The 27,467-nt window shown below is 40.3% G+C and overlaps 1 protein-coding gene across 1 annotated transcript; it reads left to right on the top strand.

Moving 5' to 3' along the window:
• fmr1 (fragile X messenger ribonucleoprotein 1) lies at nucleotides 1-27,467 on the top strand. The gene is made up of 15 exons (XM_022207766.2): nucleotides 1-443; nucleotides 4,369-4,421; nucleotides 4,513-4,606; nucleotides 5,359-5,430; nucleotides 6,342-6,490; nucleotides 9,461-9,554; nucleotides 9,784-9,900; nucleotides 11,589-11,759; nucleotides 11,908-11,986; nucleotides 12,104-12,231; nucleotides 12,370-12,456; nucleotides 14,135-14,375; nucleotides 15,345-15,539; nucleotides 16,132-16,211; nucleotides 19,424-27,467. Exons 1-15 carry the CDS (start codon nucleotides 393-395, stop codon nucleotides 19,625-19,627), a joined length of 1,815 nt encoding a protein of 604 aa, XP_022063458.1. The 5' UTR covers nucleotides 1-392; the 3' UTR covers nucleotides 19,628-27,467.

Raw genomic sequence — 27,467 nt, 5'->3', positions numbered from 1 at the left:
CTCAGATTTCAGTAGAGGAAGAAAGCGGAGACGTCACATGGAGAGATGCAACCAGCAGTAGCTGCTCCACCACTAATCACACAACATTAACATAACTAGCTACTACAGGCTAACCCGACTAGCTGCTGGTTTCGCTTTTTGATCTATCACACATTCAGAATTGCACATCTGCAAGAAACAAAATTCACAGAGTGCAAAACGGAAAACGGCATTGCGGTCACACAGTTGCCGTGGCGTCTTCTTGCATCCAACTGGCAGGATATTTTGGCTAGCTAGCGAAGCCTCCGATAGAAAACTCTGCCTTGGCTAGCGTCAGGCTAGCCAGCTAGCTAGCTAGCTACTAACAGCGCTAACGGTAGTTAGCTAGCTAGCGAGCTGTAGTAACTTGCGTCATGGAGGAACTAGTCGTGGAAGTGCGAGGCACAAGTGGGGCCTTTTATAAGGTGAGTTGGAGAGTTTTATGGAGCTTTGACATCTTTGCTACCACACTGTGCTCAAACGTAAAGCTAACTGACATGAAATGGTCCCACCGAGCTAGCTCAGCGACGTGTGTCTGAACGTACGGGCCTCAGTGCTTGTGTCCAACCTCCACCGGGACATGGAGCTAGAAAACCTGTAAACAAAGCTAAGGCTGCTGCAGCTCCAGACTTCGACCTGCTGCTTAGATTGACCAGCTACCGGTGATAATATCGGTTCTGGATCAGAGCAGCTGTATCAGCCGTGTTGCTAACGTTGATTGTAATCTAATGTTATGTGTAAAGTGATGGACAGAAGGTGGCTGCAGATACTCTGGGACCAAAACTCGGTCATGGTTTGTTTTTGTTTTATTGCAAAGTAGTTTAATTCAGATCAACTGCAGCAAACTTGGGTGTTGTATTTTTGCATTAGCTGGGTGTTTCCCCTGGTAGGCAGATGTTTTGATTTGATCAAGTTTGCAGAGATTTTTGTTGGTTATGTGGAAGACAAGTGTCAACAAGTAGGATGAATGAAAAATGCATACAGAGAATTGATGTCTTGACCTATGTCTGTAGGTGATGTAGACATTTACTAACTAGTTACTGCAAAAGAAAACACCTAATTAACTGAAAGCTGGCTAATTAAAACTAAATCAGTACTGATAATATCATGTGGTGAAGTATCCAAAGTAGAAGTAGCACGACAAGCTTGTCTGTGGGTTAAAAATCTTGTATTTCCAGTTTTTGAAATGCCAAGCTCAAAAAGCAGTCAGGGAATTGAAGAAAAAGACATTACAAAAGTAGGGCAGGAATGATGGAAATAACAATTATGCATGTTTAGTTTGATTTTTTTTTTTACATTATCGTAAACTGTAGCTCAGTAGTTTGACTGCGGTGGAAGTGAGGTTGAACTCTGATTGCATTCAAATAGAGTTGAATATATCTAAAAATATTTTTTATCACTGATATTGAGATTGAAATTTGATTTGCAATATACATTTTTAAAATCAAGCTTCCGTTTGTGTGTAACCATTTATAACATAATGGAGTCAGTTGCAATGCAGATCGTACATCCTGAAGTGCAGCCTTTGCAATGTGCTTAAAGTTGTGAATTAAAATCTATTAATAGTTCAGTGCTGTTCCCAAGTATTGTCATTTTACAAGAAGCGCCAGCTTTGCAGCTGCCAAATTAATGTAAGGGATGGAAATGCAGTGAATGTGCAGTACAGCCATCAGGAAACATTTCTCAGTTGTAATTAGTCTTTCTTGAGCTCCGCTGTCGCCATGGACACAGTGGACTCCCGCAGCTGAAAGCTTAAGCATTTTAAAGCACTCTGAGATTAAATTAAATGAAAAATGTGGTTTATAAAGAAAATGCATTATTATTATTTTTAAAAGCATAGAGAAATAAATACTTCTGGAACAAATAGTCTTAATTTAACCCTTAGATGCATAAATGAATCAAAAATGACCCGGTGAGGTCATTTTCTCACAATGTCTTTGTAGTGAAAAGTTTGTTTTATTTCATGTTCCAGTTATTCCTCAAAAACATGCTTTTGTTATGATTCCGTTTACATTTTAAGTTACCTTTTATACTTTTAAAGAAATTCTAATGTTTGTATTACTACCCCAAGCTTTTTATCAATGATAGTATCATACAAGAGGTGATGCACAAAATTAGAGAATTATTGTTAAAAGCATGGAGAAATAAATACTTCTGTAACAAATGGCCCTAATTTAACCCTTACATGCATAAGTGGGTCAAAATGATCCAGTGAGGTCATTTTCTAGCAATGTCTTTGCAATGAAAAGTTTTTTCAGATTCCAGTTATTCCACAAAAACATGTTTTTGATACCATTTTGTTTACTACCCCAAGCTTTTTTATCACTGATAATATCATACAAGAAGTGATGCACAAAATTGGGGAAACGGAGAGCCGCAGCAGCTGGAGGAAAAGAGTGGAACAAAGTCAACAAAATGGATGTTGTTGACATTATTCTATTGCTGTTCTATGTAATATTCTTCTTTTTAAATTGTTAAAATGTTCAGAATCTGTTCTAACATGAAATCATTGTTGTGTGGACAAAAATAGAACACAAACAATAATAGAAATGATTATTCTTAACCAAAATAACAAAAATGGCATACAAACACATTGATTCTTATACGGGTCATTGTTGACCCACTTATGGAAGAGTGTAGGGTCCAATCACTGATGCATGAAAGGGTTAAAAAATAGATTCCTCTTTGGATTGTTCTTGGCTTTTTAACAAGTTAAAGTGGATATACTCTGAGCTGGGCGTGACACTGGTTAGCAACAAATCATTTAGGAGATGCAAATGGTTTTTTTGGCATGCAGATCAAATGGCAAGTTTTATTATTAAATTTTAGTTCAAAAGTAAACAATTAGACAAATTGAGAGAGGTTTGATTGCATCCTATTTTGAAAAAAGTTGTCAGCTTCATTAATTGACTATTTTGATAATTGATCTATAAATTAATATAAGAAAAACCATGTCAGAATTCCCTGATTCCTGTTTCTTTAATGTAAATATTTTCTGGTGTCTTTACTCCTCTATAAGTGTGAAGTGGATATCTTTTGGTTGTGGACAAAACGCAATAGTTGAGGGTGTCTTATTCTGCTTTGAGAAATAGTGGTCAACATCTTTTTACCATTTTCTGACATTTTATCGACCAAACAACCAAGAAAATGTTTGGATGATAAATGGAAAATTACAGCAATCATTAGTTTCAGGCCTAGTAGGCTTTTATCTTGAACTATATGTGCACTGTGTGACTACCAACAGGTCTTTTAGTTGATCATAAGATCCTAAGTGTGTGGGTGTACATAGTTTTAGGGAGACGTAGATGTTTCTGTGAGGCTCACTGCTGCTGTACAGCTTTTCGTGTGGTAAAAGCAGACTTGCTGATGCCTTTGTCCAGAATGTTAATGCTTGGTCGTGTTTTTATGTGTTAAATATAAAGGAAAAGTTTCGCTAATAAGTTCACAAATATGAACGGTGGTTGTCAGGGTTTTACATCCCAGAGATCTGTAGTTAATTAGTCATATTTCATATTTTTTTTAAGCGATGGATGAACGGTTAGTCATCCTGGAAAAATGACGCCCACATCTCTGCAGTTACAATCGTGTTTGTGAAACGCTTTCATCTTTAATGTACATATTAAGAGTAATTATTGCATTCATCTGCCAAGTGACAGTAATAATATGGCAGATGTTTCAATTAATTTCTGCTGTAAAGCACTTGAAGAAGTCCTCTGACAGCTCATAACTTGAGAGGGAAGCTTCATGAACATGTGAAACTGCAGTCTTTAAGTAGCAGCATATATTGCAAATTATCCACTGTTGTTCTCATAATGGCAACAACAATCCAGCAGTTAGTGAGAGTATAGTATCTCCTAATGAACTCTCTGTCTTACCTGGTCTGTTTAAACCTTTAAATCCTTTACTCATTTAGAATGAATGTGGCTGCTAAACTCAGCATTTCATTCATAATCCTCAGTTTGGTCACAAGTCAGAAAAGTCCTGTTAGCACAGTTAAAAAGATTCCTTTGAATCTTTGGGGATTTTGAGAAGCTCTCGTTTTTGCTTCATTTCACCCATCACTGACTGTTAGCTTGCCAGGCTAATGCAGCCCATAGGCTAGGCTGCCATCGCTCTCTTTTCCTTCTAGGCATCGCATGTCCTACTTGCAATACTTGACACACATGTGTGTACAACCAGAGGGAGACGGAGCCAAACCTGACTCAAACTCCAGAAAAATGCTTTGGGATTGGGTCAAGCTGGAGTAGCAGAACTGTTTGCCTTTTACATGCTTGATGTCGACGTATTGACTTAAAAGTAGACTATTTTTAGGGCACGTCAAACCTGATTTCAATTCTGTTATTCTTGCAGGCCTTTGTGAAGGATGTTCACGAGGGATCAGTCACTGTGGCATTTGAAAACAAGTGAGTAATACACATGCACAACACAATATAACATGCTGTAATGTGTCATCTTTGATGAGTGATAAAAAAAACGCACGTTTCTCTGTTCCAGTTGGCAGCCGGAACGTCAGATCCCGTTCCAAGATGTGCGTTTTCCTCCTCCAACAGGGTTCTGCAAGGAGATAAATGAGAGCGATGAGGTCGAGGTGGGACTGGTTTAGTGTTTTCAGAATAGTTTCAGAAAATGAAAACCAACTGCGGTTGATTTAGAAAGCAAGGCCGGTGTAATTGGAGTGCAGGCGAAGAAATTGAAATGCAGGCATGTGGACACAAGGGGATCCTTCAAGCTTAGTGGTCTTTAGTGAACAAAACATGCAGTTAATAAGAAAGTGTGGATCAAATTTGGCTTTAATGTGAGTTTTGTGTCCTTTCACATCAAGCAGTTGCTGTTTCTTGGTGCAGGTTATTTGTTCACGTGGTCCTGGCATAGCAAGGAGAGTTAAACTTCAGTCAAATGAAAGCTTCTCTACCATAGAAGACAATCAGATGCTGTTTGTACTTGAAGTTGTCTTTAGTTTTTAACTATCTACTCTGTCTTTATTAAATGTCCCTCATTTTTTAGGAGTATAAAAGTAATTTTCACAAATTTATTGATGTCCCTGTTTAAGAAGAAATTACATTTGCTCACCTTATTCTAACCTTTTCATTTTCTGTTTTTTTTAACACACAGAGCATACTAATTTTCCTCTGACAAATTCTCAAACAGTTCTTATGTGTCCTCCTTTTAAACAGATTAAATAAAAATAAGTACGTCGGTGTATTTTTTGCAACAGATCTTTCTTTACTTGTCCAGACCCAATTTCTGTGTGCCAGATGCCTTGAATCATTCAATCATCTCGGCTTTGTACAATGAGTGGAGAGTTTTGTGAAAGTGACTGTGTGCTTGTGTGTCTGTCAGGTGTATTCACGGGCAAATGACAAGGAGCCATGTGGGTGGTGGCTGGCCAAGGTTCGCATGGTGAAAGGAGAGGTAAGGCTCAGTGTTTGGGTAAATATTGATGAACAGAGTGGGGCTCTATACCAGTTATCAGTCAAAACCAACATTACCAACAGCACTGCAACAACACTATGGTTTGTAAGCTTCATATACTGACTTCAATTCTCCTAAAATGCAGCCTTGACACTTGCTCCGTTAGGATGCATTAATGTTATACCCAGTTTCCTTCATTAATGCTGCATTTAGCCAGCGTCCTACCAAGCATGTTTACACTCCCCATGAAAATGTCAAATACCCATAAAAATGCTTTAGATCAGGCTCAGTGCAGACAATCAGCCTAAGTGTACCATCACTGCTCTGCTGAGTGATGCTGATGAAATGTGATAGGAAGAGTTTGCTCCCCCAGTCCAAGGTCACACCGTTGCGATCCTGAACAAGATATTAATTGAGTGTGTGATTGAAGCATTGAATTCAGGCTAACCTGTCAGACATGTCTCAGAAATGTTCTCTTTTTTCCTGTTATTTCCCTATTTTTCTGGCCTGATTTTACTTTGTGTCTCTCCTGCTTTTTCTGCCTTTGGGTCTCTTCCTCTCTTTTCTCGCTACCGTGTTCTTCCCAAGAAAATGTCATTACTAAATACATCACGATATAAGAATTAAAAGATGTTACAAGACCTGGGAGGTAAAACAACAGCAATATATGCAAGCAATAAGCGTGCTAGTTCCAGTTAAATACATCTGACGCAAACTGCCATGAAAGCGCTTCAAGTTTGTATGAACAAGTTCCTTGATAATGGAGCTTCTGAGAGGAAACATTTCATTGTAATACATTTTTTAAGCTATATTTCCCAGCCTTAAATGTTACTTTTTTCCTTCTGTGCTGTTGGACATTTTGCTTTCGGATCATTTAAATAATTGAAACATCATTCTTTCTGTGTTTCTAGTTTTACGTAATAGAGTACGCTGCCTGTGACGCTACGTTAAATGAGATAGTGACGCTGGAGCGATTACGGCCAGTCAACCCCAATAAACCGGCCACCAAAAACACCTTCATTAAGATCAGACTGGATGTACCTGAGGATCTACGGCAGATGTAAGCTTCACATGCAGATACAAACACATGGCACTAATATAAAACTAGCAATGCTCAGGCCTTGTGAGTGACTGTTAACCACGCCCGACGGGTACGTCGGCGGGGTTATTGCATTCGGTGCGGTATCTGGCTGGGTAAGTATGTATGTATGTATGTATGTATGTGGCTATGTCCGGTCCGATATCTCTGCAACCGCTGAAGTCAGGATAATCAAACTTGGCACTGAAGATCAGTCTAACGTTCCCTGCTCAGTTGTGGAGTTACAGGTCAGCAGATCGAGTAGGGAGGGAGATATGTACGATGATCAAAATTGATACATATTGCATCAGTTGTATAGGGAGGACAGGGTTTTCGCCAGCAGAGGGCGTGGTTCTGCCCTCTACTGAGGGCTCATCTACAGTGCCTTGTGAAAGTATTCGGCCCCCTTGAACTTTTCAACCTTTCGCCACATTTCAGGCTTCAAACAAAGATATAAAATTTTAATTTTTTGTCAAGAATCAACAACAATTGGGACACAATCGTGAAGTGGAACGAAATTTATTGGATATTTTATACTTTTTTAACAAATAAAAAACTGAAAAGTGGGGTGTGCAATATTATTCGGCCCCTTTACTTTCAGTGCAGCAAACTCACTCCAGAAGTTCAGTGAGGATCTCTGAATGATCCAATGTTGTCCTAAATGACTGATGATGATAAATAGAATCCACCTGTGTGTAATCAAGTCTCCGTATAAATGCACCTGCTCTGTGATAGTCTCAGGGTTCTGTTTAAAGTGCAGAGAGCATCATGAAGACCAAGGAACACACCAGGCAGGTCCCAGATACTGTTGTGGAGAAGTTTGAAGCCGGATTTGGATACAAAAAGATTTCCCAAGCTTTAAACATCTCAAGGAGCACTGTGCAAGCAATCATATTGAAATGGAAGGAGTATCAGACCACTGCAAATCTACCAAGACCCGGCCGTCCCTCTAAACTTTCACCTCGAACAAGGAGAAGACTGATCAGAGATGCAGCCAAGAGGCCCATGATCACTCTGGATGAACTGCAGAGATCTACAGCTGAGGTGGGAGAGTCTGTCCATAGGACAACAATCAGTCGTACACTGCACAAATCTGGCCTTTATGGAAGAGTGGCAAGAAGAAAGCCATTTCTCAAAGATGTCCATAAAAAGTCTCGTTTAAAGTTTGCCACAAGCCACCTGGGAGACACACCAAACATGTGGAAGAAGGTGCTCTGGTCAGATGAAACCAAAATCGAACTTTTTGGCCACAATGCAAAACGATATGTTTGGCATAAAAGCAACACAACTCATCACCCTGAACACACCATCCCCACTGTCAAACATGGTGGTGGCAGCCTCATGGTTTGGGCCTGCTTTTCTTCAGCAGGGACAGGGAAGATGGTTAAAATTGATGGGAAGAGGAATGGAGCCAAATACAGGAGCATTCTGGAAGAAAACCTGTTGGAGTCTGCAAAAGACCTGAGACTGGGACGGAGATTTATCTTCCAACAGGACAATGATCCAAAACATAAAGCCAAATCTACAATGGAATGGTTCACAAATAAACGTATCCAGGTGTTAGAATGGCCAAGTCAAAGTCCAGACCTGAATCCAATCGAGAATCTGTGGGCAGAGCTGAAGACTGCTGTTCACAAACGCTCTCCATCCAACCTCACTGAGCTCGAGCTGATTTGCAAGGAAGAATGGGCAAGAATTCAGTCTCTGGATGTGCAAAACTGATAGAGACATACCCCAAGTGACTTGCAGCTGTAATTGCAGCAAAAGGTGGCGCTACAAAGTATTAATGCAAGGGGGCCCAATAATATTGCACGCCCCACTTTTCAGGTTTTTATTTGTTAAAAAAGTTTAAAATATCCAATAAATTTCGTTCCACTTCTCGATTGTGTCCCACTTGTTGGTGATTCTTGACAAACAATTAAAATGTTATATCTTTATGTTTGAAGCCTGAAATGTGGCGAAAGGTTGAAAAGTTCAAGGGGGCCGAATACTTTCACAAGGCACTGTAGTTGTGAGTTGTACTCAGAAAATGTATGTTTTTTATTATTGCCAATGCCACTCACTGACAGGCTTCACTTGTGGATTCAAGATCACCTGTCAACAGGTTTTTGGTCATATTGTTACTCTGCCAGCAAACGGTAGAGTTATGTCACGTTCTGCATGCGTTTTCCTGTCTGTCTGTCACCAACATTACTCAAAACCGAACCAACAGATTTGGATGAAATTTTCAGGGAAGGTCAGAAATGACACAACGACCAAGTGATTAGGTTTTGGCAGTGGTGCTTCTTATAGTCTGGATCCACGGATTTGTTTAAGATTTCTGTATCATTGTGAGATAGCAGCCCGGCGTCACTGTAACTATGACAACAAGTGAACACTACATCAGCTGCCTGCTGATGATCACATGATTGTGATCCTACTACAAATCAACCACTGCGGACTTCTCGGGAGTTATCTGTGGAAATGATACAAGGAACAGTTGACTAAATTTTGGGAGTGTTTCTGAGTCCTATCAGTTCCCACCGCCTGCTACATATTTAGATCATGTGATTCGGTATCTGTACATAACGTACACATGCATAACAGATGCCTGTGCTCAGCACAAGGTCGTTTTGTTTGTGGGACATCTACATTAAATGGACACATTCTGTAGTGCCATAATTTTTTTTCAAGATTTCAGCCTTTGGAAATGATTCAGCGACTGGGCAGCCTTGGCGGAGTACTGCGCTCTCTGAGTGCTTTTCTTGTTTAATCAGGCTGTGACATCTGTAAGGATCAGGCTCTGAACAGGAGAACATATTTCTATTATATTCCTGAAACACACTTTTATGATCACTATAATTATTGAAGAAGAATTATTTATTAAGGTTAGATCTACACAAAAACCTTTTGTTAGTTCCAGTTTTAACACAAACTAATAATGAAACTCGTCTATTTATTCTGTGCTTCCAGGTGTTCCAAGGAATCGGCACACAAAGACTTTAAAAAGGCTGTGGGAGCGTTCAGTGTCACCTACGACTCAGAGAAGAAGCAGCTGGTCATCTTGGTTTGTCAAACTGTTTTTTTCCATTTTAATGACTGAAGATGCTAATAAGATGGTTTTACATTTTATGGCCATAGCCGTATTCTCTAGTCACCTTCATGTGGAGGAACCTCAATAATAGTTCAGCTGTGGTACCCATGCATGGTTTAAAACACCCCATCAGTTTGTGCATGTAAATATCCTTCATGAGTTACATGTTAAAGAGTGAAATGGACTCTAAATGTTTTCACAGTCTGTAAATGAGGTCACAACAAAGCGGGCCAATATGATGAGTGACATGCACTTCAGGAGCCTCCGCACCAAACTGTCTCTCATTACGAGGAATGAAGAGGCCAACAGACAACTGGAGGTGGGTAGCTGCATGCACATTAAATAATATTTCATTTCATTATTTTTATTGTATGCTTTTTAGAACACACAGTTCTGAAGTGCTTCATTTACAAGAGAACATAAAAATTCAGATACGGACAAATGTAAACCCCCTGTATGATACGCACACACGACCTATATAACAAAACTAAAGGCGTCCAGAGTGTGTTCATAAGAAGGCAAACCTGTGTAAATGAGTTTTTAGTACTGCAGAATCTGAAGATCTGATGAAATAGAGAAAGCTTTTCTAAACTTCAGGAGCTGCCACTACTAAAGCATGGTCACCTCTGGGTTTGAGGTGGTAATGGAGAGCAGCTGAAAGGCCTTGATTGGATGATCAGAGAGTCACACACAAGGCATTGTATGCAGTTTGAAAATTAATTCTGTGTTTTACTGGAAACCAATGACGACAAGTATGAATTTTGGTGATATTAGACCTACGACTAGTTTTCGTTGTCTGCCCAGTAGTTCAAGATGGGCTAAAAAGGACTGAGTAATGGAAGAAAGCAAGTATCTAAACTAGAAAAGATGAGGGGTAATAGGTCTTCAATGTTTTTAGTTGATTAAGCAGGTTTGATTTCCTCAGTATTTCTCAGCTGAAAAAACAAGACCTAATGAGCTTACCGTATTTTCACGACTATAAGGCGCACATAAAAGTCTTAGATTTTCTTCAAATTGTGCGGCGCGCCCTATGGTGCAGTGCGTCCTGTGTGTGTTGTTGTTGTAAGGCGGACGTAGACCAGGTGGTTTTTTCCACGCATCACCATCGCTGTTGATCTGTGACTCTATGCGTGCCCATCTCACAGCCGATGTGAAAAAACAAGTGAAGCAAATGAACTCTGAGCTTGCTGTCATTCCGGGAGGCCTGACAAAGGAACTCCAACTGCTGGACATCGGTGTGAACCGGCCGTTCAAAGTAAGGCTGCGAGCGGCGTGGGAGCGATGGATGACCGATGGAGACCACAGTTTCACTAAGAGTGGAAGGCAGCGCCGGGCGAGTTACGCCACAATTTGCGAATGGATTGTAAATGCTTGGGCTAACGTGTCTGCTGGCACTGTTGTTCGAGCTTTCGCAAAAGCCGGCATCATTTCCGAGGCGCCGCACGGCACAGAAAGTGACTCTGACAGTGAAGAAAGTGAACCTGGCATGTTTGATGGAGGTTTAGCGCAGCTGTTCAATTCAGAAACAGAGGATGAGGACTTCCATGGGTTTGATTGATGACGATTACCGGTAAAAAAAAAATGTGAATACCAAACTCAGTTTTACTCCCGCTCTATTTTTAAATACGCACACTTGTATGCTTGTGTGTGTTGTTGTAAGGCCGACGTAGTAGAGGACACCATGAGAACGTTAAAGGGGGAAGTGTGGGCGTGGATTATATATAAAACCCTCGCCATATAATCAGGTGCGCCTTATGTGTGTTTTAAATACAGTAATGGCACACATAACTGAGACTGCGCCTTTTGGTACAGTGCGCCTTTTGGTCGTGAAAATACGGTAGTAAGATGAGATTCAAAGTTTAGTCTGTCAGAAAGAACAGCTACATTCAATCAATCAGAATAAGGCTTACAGATAGCCCTCTGGAGGAGTTGCCATCAACATTTACACAACTCCTGGTCACTCTGTTGTCTCATACATGGCTTTCTGTGTTGCGTGTGTCTCTACAGAGCTCCAGACAGCTGGCGTCACGGTTTCACGAACAGTTTGCAGTTCGGGATGATTTAATGGGTTTGGCCATCGGGACTCACGGGGCCAACATTCAGCAAGCACGTAAAGTTCCTGGAGTCACTAACATCGACCTGGATGAAGAGACATGCACCTTCCACATATATGGAGAGGTAGGATGGCTTGACTAATGCCCAGATATACTGACACACTGGGAGATGTGCACATTGGCCCAACTTGTCCCTAGTATCTGTGTCTGGCTAAAGGTACGGTAACAGAGTGACAGAAGCTCCTGTATGTTTGTTTTGTTGTTCATCCAAGGACCAAGATGCTGTCCGTATTGCCAGGAGTTTCCTAGAGTTCTCTGAGGATGTTATCAAAGTTCCCAGGAACTTAGTAGGTGAGAAAATCACTCAGCTGAGATAATGTCTCATGCGGTAACTTGAATTTATTTGAGGATTAGCCAGACTAAAAGTCTTAGCAGACTGTAACTGATGATGTTTTTTTCCCTCTATAGGGAAGGTAATTGGCAAGAACGGCAAACTGATCCAGGAAGTGGTTGACAAGTCGGGTGTGGTGCGGGTTCGTATTGAGCCTGAGAATGACAAAAAGCCGTCTGCAGCAGCAGCGGCAGCAGCAGATGAGGTGGGGAATGATTTTGTGTCATGTTTGCTACAACATCACAATAATAAATATATCGATAGTAATTCTGGTGTACATAATTTAACAAAGCTCAGCAGGATAATCTGATCCTTTCTTTCCTGTTCTGGAACTCTGTCACAGGGGATGGTGCCATTTGTGTTTGTGGGGACGAAGGAAAGCATCTCTAATGCTACAGTACTGCTAGACTATCACCTCAACTACCTAAAGGTTTGTCACCTCTCAGGATGCCATCGACACACTGTGTTGCAGCGAGGGATGTTAATGACTATCAGTTAATTGATTAACTGCCATTAATGTTTTAAACCAGGGGTGTCAAACTCATTTTAGTTCAGGGGCCAAATTCAGCCCAATTTGATCTCAAGTGAGCCAGATCAGTAAAAAGTAAAATCACAGCTTGATGACCTATAAATAACATTCTGAAAATGTTTCCAATGAATGAACTATCTTTTTACAAAACATTATGAACAACCTGAAATTTCTTAAGCCAAATAAGTGAAATTTCAACAGTATGTTCTGCCTCAGTTTGTAATTTGTACGTTAGATTTTACAGATCACAGTGTTTCTACACAGGCACAAAACATTTAGTCACCGGTATCTGGAAATGAATGACAAATTATTTTACTTTATGATCAAAATTATTTGACAAGATCTAGAAATGATTTGAAGTTTCAATTGATTTCTACATCTGTGTCATAATCCAGACCACCTGAACTGACACACTATTAAAGAAGAAGGTTAAGTTTTCCCCTGCCTTGGAAATATGTGAAATATATATGTAAAAAACAAACAGAAGTTGTGGCAGCACAGAGGACAAATTTAAAATTGCCGTTAGTTTTATTGAACAATTGCAGTTAAAGTCTTCTTTGTCATTTTTACACGTTACAAAGTCGTAATGCGCTCCAGATTGGACACTCCTATGGGCTGGTTTTGGCCTGCGGATCGTATGTTTACCACCTCTGTTAAACAATTAAAATATACTTAAAGACAAAGGACATGCGTGTCAGATAAAATAACGCCTGACTGCACCACCAGGTAGAGCCTTTTACTACCTACCACTGTGGTGACCTGAGAAGATGGTCACGTTCACTACTGGTAATTTCATGTTGGGAAACAGCGAGCATTGTGGGAGTTTAGCGAGTAAAGTGCCACCATGACAAAGTCTCCTGTTATGCTTAATGCCTATGAATTATTGCTTTATAGTGAAACCAGTGTGTCCTATGACAGCGTTATGTCATTATAGTGGCCCATGTCAGATTAAATTAGACTTTGGAGTTGTGTATGTCACTTAGCTGCATTTAAACAGCTTAATAATACATTTATCACTTGAAAAGAGTGGCGATTATTTTTGATAGGAAAGTTAAAAAAGTAGTTGTAAAGTTGCATCCCTTGTTCCAAGTAGTATAATTCTTAACTAACACGGAGAAACTGTATCCAGGATCAATGGAACAATATCCAAGCAGACCGACACTAGTTTGACAGTTGTTGATATTCATTCATTGATCCATTCAGCCATGATTCAGACTCAGTGTACACTGAGGTATGAAGGCATCATTTACAATGTAGCCAAGTAAGAGAAACCTGGATAACATTAAAATACTAAAGGTTAGTCAAATTAAAACATTAATTACTGCATTTATGTTTTATATTAGTTTAAAAAAAATCTACTAAAACCAGAGCAGCTGGAAGTTACATAATTTGGAAATAGAAACCTGAGCTGCCCAGAGATTAAAATTGAGTCAAGCTTTCAGTTGTTTGGCAAGTTGTTCCAGGTTGCATGTGAAATTTGGAATACTCCTTTGTCACAGAAATGAAAAGTTACTGGATATGTTCCATATTAATGTGCGTCTTGACACGCTGTAACATTGCCATTCCTTCGTGTCAACAGGAGGTGGATCAGTTGCGTCTGGAGCGTCTTCAGATCGACGAGCAGCTCAGACAGATAGGAGGTGGAGGTGGAGGAGGCGGGACGGGGCCCCGAAACCCGAAAGACAAAACCTACGTGTTCGACAACGGCATGGGGCTTGGGATGGGAAGAGGAGCTGGAGGTGGAGGAGGAGGGAAGCCTTACACAGGAGGAGGGAGAGGAGGACGAGGCCGGAGAGGCGGAGGAGCAGCTTTTGCTTCAGGTATAATAAACTATCTCAAAAATAACTAGAAAATTCCTTAACACTCATTTAAAGCAAGTATATTCTTCTCTTGTTCCAGGCCTGAGCTTATAGAGATCAAAGATAAACTCAGAACTCAAGAGCTTCTATGAAGGCTTCAGGCCATTTAGTTGAGATCCTGTCATTGGTTTGGATGTGAAAGGCTTAAAGACAAAACCCAAGAGCTGATTTTGTGTTGATGTTATTTTCAGGACATATTTGAGGTCTGGCAATGATTTACTGTTTGTGTAAGGTGGCCCCTTAACATGGAGAGACGAGAAAAGCATTCAGATCCCAGTCCTCCGCCAAGGCTGCTCAGTCGGTGTACAGATAAGGAATCGTGTGACCTAAATCTGTAGTGGGCTGTGGAAATTGATGGAAGTTGGAAACACCCCCACAATTTAAGATGTAATTTTATGGAATTGAAGAACATTTCATTGTATCATTTCTGACTGATAAGTCCGCAGCGGTGGATTTGTAGTAGGATCATAATCATGTGATCATCAGCAGGCAGCTGACGTGTCGTTCACATGTTGTCATAGTTACAGTGACACCGTGCCGCAATGATTCAGAAATCTTTAACAAATGCGTGGATCCAGACTACAACCCACATCACTGCCAGAGTCTAATAATGTGGTCCTTGTGTCCCATGTGTCCCTGAAAATTTCATCCAAATCCATTTTTGAGTAATGTTGCCTACAGATGGACAAACAGACAAACATATGCTGAACATCACATACCTCTGGCGCGTTCTTTGGCGGAGTAATAAGGATTTCTGATGTTTCAATAGAAAGCCCATTAGACAACCAGCTAGTACTCGGGGATAAGTACTGAGCAGATCGTCTCCTTCCCAGGCGACGACTTTATTATGAGACTAAACAAAAACTCAAAGGTTAAATCCACGTTGTGTCTTTGTGGCAGCTGAGGTGAGGTTTGTGCTCGTTCCCTCAGGAACCAACTCAGAGGCATCCAACGCTTCAGAGACGGAGTCGGACCACAGAGACGAGCTCAGTGATTGGTCGCTGGCCCCGACCGAAGAGCTGATGACAGGAGGCGGGACTCTGCCCAGACGGACAGACGGGAGGAAGAGAGGAGGTGGCGGAGGACCGAGGGGACGAGGAGGGAGAGGAAGAGGAGGATACAAAGGTAGGTAGTAATTATCATTGGCTGTCTTTGATCTCTAGAATCTTGAGGACTTTGCTGACCCAGTGTTTTTGGATGCGCACATTGTCTAGAGTCAAATATTATCAGTGGAAAAGCTTGATAAACTTTCAGCTATCCAACTGTTTTCCTATTATTTTTTTCTGCCATTTGACTGGAGATAAAGTTAATTTTAAAGATAATGAATGGAAATTATCTTTACTGAAGTTGTAAAGACTGAAAGAAGAAAGAGAAAGAAATTAGTGTGTAGCGACTCGAAATAAATAATTTGAGATGCTTTTCATCAAATTATAGCCCGAAGAATGGGAATGAATCAAATAATGAGATCTCTGCAGACTCTTTGCAAATAGATTCTCATTACCAGTGTTGCCTTTTCAAGAAGATCTACATTTATATTGAAGAAACAATTTCCGCTGACATTAAGCTAATTATGATGCACATAAATTTCACACTCTTTTGTAAGCTGCTGCCTACCAAACAGACAGCATACCTAAGACACCGTTCAAGGGTTTGGCAACACGGTCATGACACAGCAGGTTTTCATCCCACTTTGCCAACCTGTTTTGTCCTGGTTTAGGCGACGACATGCAGTGGAGTGAGCCAAGACCTCGTCACGTCAGAGACCCCAAGACAAGAGCGCAGGAAGACACCCTACAGGTAACACACACATTCATCCATTCCTAAAATCACCTTTAATGGTGTGTTTCAAGTCTTAATATCTTGGAAACTGTCCTCGTCTCAAGTTGCTTGTTTTAAAATGAAAATATGGGAGACCAAGAAAGTGATATAAACACCCACGGACATTCTCTATCTGATCTGGGCTTCTATTTATCGAGCATCTCCAAGTAGGCGCCGAGTCCAAACCTGCCAAAAAACTCTTAGTAACACATGTTTGGTCCTAAATTTAGAGCTGGGAACAAATGTCTCTCATCAACCTTCATTACAGAGTAAATGACTCCTGTCTCTGGCAGTATTTAGTAGATTCAAGGGAGGTGGAAAATGTGCAGAAACAGTTCATAGAAGGACAGATGTTTTGGATCACTTGGTGGCAAGGAGTTTTGTAAAAGCGTTTTTTGGATCGAGTTTGCGTGACAAACGGGACCACACATGCCGTCTGTGCTGAAAATTCTCTGCTAGAATGAAACTATTTCTGCATTTCTAATTAAGATTTCATCGCTGCTTTGAGCTTGGATTATTTTATGCAGCCGAGCCAAATAATCAGCTGTTTCATGTGTATTTACATTTATCTTTTATGCCATTTTTGTCCTGCAGTTCATTATAATTTCATCAATTCATTCCATTTTTTGTGAACGTGACATCTCGGGAAAGTCTTCATGAATTCTTTTTTTCTTTCAGTTTTGTCACAAATATTCACTTAGACTCGAGGATGAACTGGATTGACTTTGGTGGTCAAAGGTCAACATCTCTGTGATATAATATTCAGCAAATACTTTCCTGGTCATTAATCGACACCATAACTCAAGAAGAAAAGGGGAGATGGTCACCATATTTCACATTTGGTCAGATGCAGAAATGATGACACTAGTCTTGGGTGCCACTTTTAAACTGTGCTGGTTGTTTGGAAGGGGGAGGGAAGGAAGGAAGGAAGGAAGGAATTATATATACTATCGGGCCGTCTCCGCCGCAGCCGCGCACCCCCCTGCGGACGGTCTCGTCGGTCCGGCGGGTTTTGCACTGCACTTTTATTTATTTATTTATTTTTTGACGCGGACCAGTGAGGCGGCAGTATTTCAATGAGGCGGTGGCCTATACCAACGAGGCGGGCCGCCTCGTTGGTTATATGGGAGGGGAAACACTGAACGTCACTGGCATTTTATTAATGGTTGAGTCTGTGTGTTTGTGCGTCGTCCAGTTGGCATCTAACATACCATAAAGGTAGTTTTGACTACAGTGGCAGAGGTATTTTTACTACACTAACTAGCATCCAGGTAAGATGCAGGCATGAAAGGTTTGCAGCTGAGATCAAAGTGAAGGCTGAGCTCAAAGATGAGTGTTAGTCACTGTGTTGATGTGTGTCACAGCTGGTGTGATCTCACTCGAAGGTGATCTCCAGTTTGTCTGTGTGAAGTCTCCAGTGCTGTTTTCTTTCTATCAGATTGTGTCACCCTTTGACACTCACAGAGACCTGTCAGTAAAGATACGTGTCCATTTATACTCGCATGGAACCACGCTACATCTGAATATCGCCCGGCTGGTGCACTGCTGGGCCCTTTAGACCTTCAGGCCGGTAGATGCAACTCGGTCACAAACTTTCGCTTTTATCACGAAAACACTTCAGCAAAAAGTATTTCTGAAAGCATTTCATGCGAGAATTAAGCTGTGCAGTTGTTGAGTGTGTCCTTGTTTTGGTTCGACGACGGCTAGTTTAGACGTTTGATGAAAGTTTCACGATGCGTCAGACGTTCGCACTCCACCTCGAATTTGCATAAAGTAGAAGTTGAGTCCACTTTATGTAAATGAGCTGCTGCCTGCTCCGGGGCGATGCACCGGATCACAGCTTGAAATGCACTGAAACAGAACCAGCATGCAAGCTGTGCATTCCATATAGACAATGAATGGGATGCAGGAAACTGCCGGATCTTGTGGACACGTACCTAAAGACTGGCTCAGTAGGTTGTCAGTGTCTGTAGATGGAAATGTCACACACTGTTGTTCTCTGAGGTATGATTATACGTTTTTCTAGCTTTCAGTGTGATTGCTTATTCTGAGGTGCTTGTTAGATGTAGATGCAGGACCCATTTAATGTCGAAATTCATAAGTGGTCATGCTTTCAGCAAAGCTGTGTGTAACAGTTTTGTTAAAAGCATGACCACTTATGAACTGATGAGCACTTATATGGTTGATAAGGAGCAATTATATAAGTTTATTCCATGTGGCACTGTGCAACACATCTGACTCTGATCTGTGTCTGACTGCATAGTATTAATTTGAGGCTTTTACTTTGTGTGATGAACAAGGCTGGTTTTCTGCACTGAGTTTCTGATTCACTTTTGATTCCAGATTTGATTTGTTTTGGTCCAGTTGTGGATGTTTCACAAACGGATAAATATCACTCAAATGAGATTTGTACCAAAGTTGCATGAAATATGTCTCAGAATTCCTGCAGTACTTTTCCAATGTGCATTGCTGGCTAAATTGTTCATACATTTCCATGTTATTAAAAAAGCAAGATTTTTTGATCAGCATTTGCAAATGTATTTTGACTGGCCTATTTGCGGAATATCAAAAATATTCAACCTGCAACCTTTAAAAATAGAGTATTGTGTATGTTTGAAAAATAAATGCTGCTCTGTACAGCTGTGCATGGACTGGTAGTACTAGATGTCCACCAATGATCACTTAAACTGAAAGTCCACCCGCTAATGCAGCTGCACTGTTTGTGTGGACAAGACTTTAGCCTGATATCTGCAGACAGGCAGCTAGCTAGCATTAGCTACCCGGCTGGGACATTCTGAATGAAGCAGAATCCACACGCTGTTCCCTCCACTTCCAGAGTCGGTCTCTTTTTTTCAGCCTGTCCCACTTGTAAATGCTTTTTCTGTGCATCGAGTGTGATGTAGCCGGAGTCACGACAGTCCTATAAACTGCAGCTGGTCCACATAGACTGTAATTATTCACGCCACAGTTTACAGGGCTGTCATGAGTCAGTGTAGCCAATATAGCCAGTCACTTAGAATAACCTTTGAACATGTGTCAGTGTGAGTATTTTACACGCAAGGCAGCCATGTGATCTAGAAAAACTGAAACCTGAACATTTCCCCAGGCGCCTAGGTCCGTTTACACATTGTAAATGGACCTATAGCTGTACATTGCAGCACCAGACTCAATTTCTCTTCTTTTCCCTACAGATTCGTGTGGATGGAAACAACGAGCGCAGCGTGCAGCACTCCTCAGGCGGCCGAGGAGGAGGAGGAGGGCCTTCCTCATCCCAGGGTGGCATCAGTACCGGTGGCGAGAACCAGTCCCGCCATCACCATCAGAGACCCATCAGAGACCGAGGGATGAAGAAGGACAAACAGGACGCTCCTGCGCTGGTGAACGGAGTGTCGTAGATACACCACTGGAGGACCTTCTCATTTAGACACGCACTCATTCAGAAACACACAAACACACTCACACAGGCAACTCATCATAAACCATCGTAGAGTCTCAGTCTGGCTTTTTTTTCTTTCTCTGTCTTTCGTCAAACACAAGAATACACATATTTCCATCAGCATGGAAGCGTTTACCGTAGTGAAGTCTTAGACCAGAGGTGATCTGGTATCTGCTGGTCTGGTCTGGTTTATTCTCGACTGGTGTTGTGTCTCCTGTTCTTCTCTGGAGTAAAACAAAACTGCTTTTTTCTTGGACTAAAGGAAAAGAAGAGGAGAGATTTGACTAAAGCTCGTCTCTCCAAGAAGCATTAAAACCCCAACATGCTCCTTTTCCATTTTTTAAAACCCAGCTAAACAGTTTTCTTTCTTCTGCCCCATTTGGACTTGAGAAAAACAAAAGAAAAGAGGCGAATAAATCAAGGATTGTATTGATTGACAGGATTCAAAAGAATTACAGCCACTTGAGAAGGCGGGATGAAACACGTTCTTCTGTTCTTCTTTAGCCGCTCGCTTTAGAGATGTTTTTACTGGAAAGGGATTTGTAGAGATGATCTGAAAGCACAGTTTTAGGCGGCAGATTCAGTGTTTTTCGCTGGTTGAGAATTTGATGGTTTAGAAGCTCCAAAATCCAACACAAGAGTCGGCAGCAACACAGAATAACATTTATAGCATCAGTATGTAGATCAGAGAATGTGAGAAATTGGCTGCATTTTCAACTCAACTGTTAAAAAAATCCAAAATACACAATCTTTTGAACACAGAGATATTTTACTGTCACTAAATAACTTGTGGGAAACATACATATCTAAGGGGATTCACGCCGGGAGAAGATGTTTGTGGAGGGCACTTTATGCATTTTTTTTTCTTTGGAGTTATTTGAAAATTTAAAGCATCCATGTTTCAGAATGAAATACGAGCAGGTCTGCGCCAGCTCGTAAACCAAGCTCTCATCTGTTCTCATTGAAGTCGTGTGTTTTGTTGCCTGTTGCCTAGATATTGTAATCCTCCTCCAGTCTCTTCAGCTGTCAGAGGCAGAAATTGAAAAAACAAATGGAGAGACATAAATCTGAGGCACTTTGATGTGAATCAACTGTTAAAAAAAAGAGCAAATATAGACACATCAGCTACTCCCAAGAGCGTTTGTCAGGGTACAGAATGTCATGAACGGCTGTCCTTTTTCAAATGAAACCTGTCAATGACCAGACACACAGGAAAAAACCGTCTCTGATCACAAAACAAACACTGAGTCAAGCCTTTAACACGCCGAATCCAAGCAATCTGCGGTTGTCGTCAACTGCAGTGGACCTCCTGTTTTTTCACTCTGACTCCCGTTCTTCATTTATCTCATTGGTAAAGAGCTGTCAACAGGAATCAGCACCCAACACCAGACTTGTCAACCACATCGGTGAGGGCTGTAGACTAGTTTACTTCCACTTCCTTACATCTAACAGAGCAGATTTGGGCGCAGTAACGTTTGCTTTCAGACAAACAGGACGTCGTGCATGTAGAGCAGCTAACTCCTGTCACCTGAGTTCTTCTCTAATTTATGAAAATCTTTGTATTTAACTTTGTTTTTTGCCTTTAGAAAAACCTCTTTTAACTATAACTGTAGAGGAGTGTTTACTTACCTTGACAAAATAAAAATTTGGTCTAAGTTTTATTCTTCCTGGTTTTCCAACTTATTCTTGAGCCGAGTTTAAATATTTTTGTGTATGATTTTTTTGTTCTATTGTTTGCTGGTTGCATTTTGTAAAAAAAAAAAAAAAGTGGTTCTGAAATCATCTCACAGTGACGACAAATTGAGTGCACTACTTCATCTACCTGCTATGTTAAAAGTTTAGTCTAAACCACAGTCATGGAGCTGCAGTCTGTCGGTTTGTTGCACTGCTCGTTATCTTTGTGCCTTGGATTTATGCTCCTCCATTTCTGTGAATGAGGCCCACTGGATCAGAACCTTTAACACCGTCTGATTACTCCTTAGTTTAGGACACAGTGTCGGCGGCTGATTCTGTGTCTGTGAGTACGCCGCATTGTAAGACGACTTCTACAAATTCTGCTTGTGCATTTTCCTCCCAGAACAGGTCCAGTGCTCTGGCCTCGCTCCACACTTGTCTGCCTCGAGCTAGACCGTCTCTGTGACGCAAACAAAAAGAGGATTTGACAGTTCTGTCTTCAAATAGCTGAAAGTGAGCCTGTCTAACCAGCACAGGCTTCCAGACAACAAAGAAACCAGACAAAACAAACAGCGTGTTGACTTCGAGCTCTCGTCTCAAGGTGTTCGGTTGACACCACTGTGAAATATTCTGCATGGAAACATCCTGACAGTCATTAAAATAGAGAGAGAGTACACTTTAGGTGGAAAGGAGGCTTTAAAAGATCATGTTTATTCTCAGTCGTCTGTAATTGTCCTAAATCCAGGCTGACGTAGATGACCTAGTGTAGAAAGTATTTGTGGCTTTGTGATAAATACGATGAAAAGGAGACTGACAATAGGGTTTGTTAGAGTTAAAAACTGAAATTCACTGTAAAACATAATTTTAAAACTGTTCTTTCAAGGTTTCTCTGTGCATTCGTAGGCTTATCATTTCATTAAAATACCGTATTACAACTGTTCACTGTAACAGATAATGTTCCACTGTATCTGGATCGATGGAATCTTCCAGTGTTGCTAATCTCAAATACTACTTTTCTTTACTCTGTTGTTCCTGTAGCATAGGACTCCTTCAGGAATAATCAAGTCACAACACAAATTTCTCTTTTCATTGTGCTTGTAAAGGAATATTTAGACATTTTTTAGAAAATAAATTTGATTAAGAATATAATATATATATATATAATTGAAGCTAAAAGCTCAGTTAGACGACAATAAACATGAAGCAAGAAGCTGCAGGGGATTAGCTAACCTGATAGCCTGGCTTTTCCAATTGTAACAAAACCTCTGAATGTTTTCTGAATTGGTTTTCACAATTTGAGGTTTGACTGCAACTCTTTAAACCCCAAGTTCAATTCTAGTCCGGCCAAGCCTTTACTTCATGTCATTTCCCTGCTCTCTTCACTGTTAGTCTAATTTTTTTTTATTGCAAAAGTGGCACAAAAAACAACAAAATGAATCTAAATTGCACCAGTTGGTAGCATCCTCTTCTGCAGTGGTTTAAGAGCACCCAACTGGAAAATTAGAGCCACCAGAGATCCAGTCATGGTGGATGGATTAAGGCATCAATTTATGTTTTCTTTTGCTCATTGTCTTGAAAATTCAGTTAGTATTTATGCTAATTTGTATTGAAACCTGACTAAAACGTGAGCATGGTGTTGTTTCTTGATTAACTCTTGACAAGAAATGGAATAAGTGTGTTTCACTAAAATGTCGACTTGAACTGCATCAGTAAAATAAGTTTACAGTAGGTTGGAGCAACTTTAAGACAAAACACATAGAATAACAAAGAGTGTGAGTTTTAAATATGATCTAGGCTGCGAATGTTCAGGGAAACCTTACCCACATTTTATGCGACATGTGCCTTCAATTGTGGCTAGTTTCACAACCTAGACTTGTAAATCAGGGATGATGATGAGGAGATGTTGATATCGGACCAGATGAGTAAAGATGCCATTTCCTGATGTGACGTTAAGTCCAACTGGGTCGTCACTGACAATGCTGAGCATCTCTGCGCTTCCTCTAAAATCGGGCGTTTATTGCGATTTTGGCAGCATCAGGAAACTCTTTACCCACCGGATCCTTTCTAAACACTGAAGGTGTTCTATCCTTGTACAGTCGACAAACATTAAGCCTGTAGCTCCTGACCTGGTTCAACTGATCTGTGAAACGGATTCAGTTACTTTTGTAGATGAGTGCAGTTCATGGCCTCGAGGAGAGGAATTTCTCCACATGTGCACCCTTTTTGATCTTGCAAAGCAGTGTGACCCAGTGTAACTTTATTCTTTATTTTTGTGAGAAATGAAAGGAACTGAAGAGGTTGCAGAGGTTGAGCCAGGTCTTTTCTTTACCAGAGATCAGTGTACTTTTCTAGTGTTGCGATGCATGTACATCTTTATTTTGGAGTTTGAAGACATTCAGTAGATTTTGGACACGTTAAAGAAAATGTGCATAAGTTTAGTTTTAAATCAGTGTTATTTTGTCTCATTTCTCCACCAGTGATGAGTTAGATCTTGTGTCAGTGGATGAGACAAACATCATCTTAGAGTCAGTGACACAAGAGGAACCTTTTACCTTCTAGGGAAACATGAGTAAGGAATCACGAAACAGGTTGTTTTTTTTTCTTTTAGAAGTTAATGTTTCTTTTTCAAAAAAGTATTATGGGTGTCGATTTCTTTATCACTGACCTGTTAGGACCTTTGCTTTCACTTGCCGTTCACACTGCAGCCATGATGCTTTTTTGATTTTCCCAGTGAGCATTCTCTGCAGTGCATCTACAAACAAGTGAAAGTAACCTCTATATTGTCAATAGAGCATCAACAGTATGGAGTTGCTTTGTATTGTAAAAAAACAAACAAAAAAACATGGAAAAAAGAAGGGCGGGTGACATACTGTATATAATGATGTCATTATTTGTCTGAGAAAAGATTTGTACTATTGTTTCCAATGTGCACTTATCCTGATATTTTCTTTTTTGCTGTTTAATATCAGTTATAATGCTAGAGCTCTTGATAATAAACTTAATGATGTGTGGAAAAATAGTATCCTCCATAGCAGGGCTGAGTCACACACAGCTGTCAGTAATAATGAGATGTCCATAGTGCTGCAGAACTTGAAAAATAACAAGGAGGTCGACTTAGTTTTTTATTTACCGAACAGAGAAAATCCACTCTTAACTGAATGAGTCACAGGAACTAAATTTTGGTTTTCAATACTAGTTAGCACAGTAATGAAATGCATCCAGTATATGCACCAGTGCTTACAGTGATACTCCATTCAAAATATATTACTTATTACACCTGTAAGTTTGCTTAGAATAATATGTTTTATAACGTCCACAGTGAGAATATTTGTGGACATTTTGTTGCTGTGAAAGTCCCGATCGTCTTAAGCCCATTTGATGCTTTTGCGTAATAATTTGTGACCTTTGAAACCTGTATTTTCGTGGGTTGTCAGCTACATCTCATGGTCTTCCTCAGCTCATGAAGTTTTCTTACTTGCTGCATACAGTTATCTGTTCTAACGTTGCAGTTCTTGTTTTTTTTTAGGTTATGCTGAGGAAGAAACGGCTAAAATTTAGCTCTAAAATAAGCTAGCAACTGTACTTGTAGTTGAAGTGTTTTTGTCAAAGTTTGAGGGTAGCATTATTTTTAAGCTAAAACCCACCAAATTATTGTGTGTAGGTAAAGTTTACGACAGATAATTTGAGAAATGTACTCAAATTTCACATGAGCTCATGTCTTTGTGCTAACAGTGACAGCCAGGAGGGAGGTAGCTTAGCTTAGCATAGCTTAAAAACTGAAAGCAGTGTGCTGGTTCTGTCTAAAGTTTAAAAACAAAAACACCCACCAACACCTCTTAAGCTTGTTTTTGTAACTTTAAACATCAACTAAAATATAAAAAGTTGTGGTAGTTGTGGCTTTTAAGTATTTATACAACATCAAACCAGACCGTTACTTAGGCTAGCTGTGATCTTTTTTTCGCTTTCAGTCTTTTTGCTAAGCTAAGCTAACTGTCCCTGGCAAAAAAAAAAACAAACAAAAAAACAACGAACATATTGGTCTACCTTCTCGCATGTACCAGTTTGGTATAAGTTTGCCTCCTACAGTAACTGAAGTAACCTTTGTGAGTAATATTTTACGGTGGATTTTCCCTTTAATTTTAAGCCGCTAAACTTGTCTTGTACATTGGTTCCTGAACTTGTCGGCTTTCCATGTACAAAGATCCCAGTCATTTTAACCTAGCCTTTTTTTGTGAGTCACCACAGTGATAAATAATAGGTGTTTCATTTAGATTCCCTTATCCTCTTCTTCTTCTTTTCTTTTTGACTGGTATAACATTTTAACAAGGTTGAGCCAGGAAGATGCTGGAGGTGAGAGTTTTCTCCCAAAAGCCAGAACCCTTGAACTGACAAAAACAACCTTGTACGTGAATTCAGGAGGTATTAACAGACTTTGTGGCTCCAGAAGAGTCAACAAAGGTCCAGCGTTCACATCAGCTCTGTTGTGTCACGCCACAGATAATGAAATTCCTTGCATCTAAGGCTGTGCTTCAACCTGCTTGTTGGTGTTTCTTCTTGTGCCTCCTAACACCAGGTTCAGAGTAGATGTTGGAAAAGAAACATAAGTCTGGACAAAATAATGACCTTTTCATGCTTTGGTTGGATTTTCAGGGGGCGTTATGAAAAAATGTAATGCTAAGGCTTGTACTATAAGGGTCAATGTACATTTAAAAAAAAAAACAGGAAAGGACTGTTGCATGCTGACCCGTTAAGGTCACTGAAGAAAAGGTGCTAAGGAAGCATTTACTTGCGAGTCTCCTATAACTTACTGGTTGTGACATTGTTATCCACTTCTGCTGTTTTCTAGTGACCTGCCATGACAATGACTAACTTAAGATGAGTTCAGTCACAATCATGGTGGAAAAACAAGGAGTTCTAGCATCTCTGTCTGGTATCTAGCCATTGTGAACACTGCGAATGCAGTCATACAGGAAATAGACTGGGAGACGTGTCCTTAGAAACAGGTTTGTGAACCATTTGGGATCCCAAACCAGATGTTGTAAACTGTGCATATTTTGATTCATCCTGGAAGTGCAAGGTGTCATATGGGATACCTGCTAGTAATTGCTGAAGGGGATCCTAAATGGCACCAAATTTTGAAGATTTCCTGTTTTTAGGAAGGAGCTTCTGCTTTGCAACTCCCCAGTACATTAGAACAGTCATATTTGGATTGGACTAGAAGTGTTTTTATTTTTGACTGATTGCAACATAATTCAATGTTTTATGTCAAATGGCATGAACATGAGAATATAAAACAGTTGAAGGCTTTTATTGTCAACAAACGTTCTGTTGAGGGTGTTTTCCTGCTAACTGAGATGGTAGCTGATTTTTATTGATATTCAACCATCATGTTTGTCTTGAAAGATGTTCTGCTCTAATGTTCTGGTGCACAGTGTTTTATCACCATAGAAATAACTAAATGTGCATTTACCAGATACTGTAGATGACTGATTGAACCAATTCTTGCTCTTAAAGTAACAACGCAGTGCTATCATACAAACGTGGTGACTGAAGTCTGGGCTAAACCTCTTCCACAAACCTAGATTTTTGACTAAACACACCAAAAGAGATGCTCTCGAAACAGGAGCAAATGCTGTACAACAATAATGCAGAAAGCTCAAGAATTTTAAATGGAGAGTCCCAGTTCAGACCCATTCGACCGTTTTGCACCCCTCTTTCACTAAGCATTTAGTCATGTCGGGTTGCATTATGGTTCTTGGGAAACCAGCATGAGAAAAGATGACCCAAAATTCTTGTTGTTGTTACTCACCAGTCCACAGCAGACATCAGCAGACCTTTTTTTTGCAGAATGTATATAATATCAACGAATACTAACTATACACATTGTGGGCTGTTCAACAATAGAGTGCCAGAAAGTGAAGACACGAAGAGAATCTGTAGATACTTAAACCAGGGTAGTCAAAAAAGCTGTAAAACCTTGTGTGCACTTTTGGGCATTTTATTTTTTGTTTTCTTTTGTACATACTACTAGCATTTAAGATGTTTGGGTTGACATGTCTGGTTATAGTGCAATATATTTTGTATGCAAGCAGTTTCAATAAATAAAGGTTGATCTTCCTCCGTTA

The sequence above is a fragment of the Acanthochromis polyacanthus genome, chromosome 10, assembly GCF_021347895.1.
Source record: "Acanthochromis polyacanthus isolate Apoly-LR-REF ecotype Palm Island chromosome 10, KAUST_Apoly_ChrSc, whole genome shotgun sequence".
Lineage (NCBI taxonomy): Eukaryota > Metazoa > Chordata > Actinopteri > Pomacentridae > Acanthochromis > Acanthochromis polyacanthus.
This window is presented reverse-complemented; position numbering and strand designations above follow the sequence as displayed.

What these genes read in the sequence shown, in the direction of transcription:
- fmr1 (XM_022207766.2), top strand. Translation starts at nt 393, where the DNA reads ATGGAGGAACTAGTCGTGGAAGTGCGAGGCACAAGTGGGGCCTTTTAT. An exon ending in TTCGCATGGTGAAAGGAGAG is followed by an intron (nt 5,431 to 6,341) that starts GTAAGGCTCAGT and finishes CTGTGTTTCTAG; the next exon opens with TTTTACGTAATAGAGTACGC. An exon ending in AGGAAGAGGAGGATACAAAG is followed by an intron (nt 15,540 to 16,131) that starts GTAGGTAGTAAT and finishes GTCCTGGTTTAG; the next exon opens with GCGACGACATGCAGTGGAGT.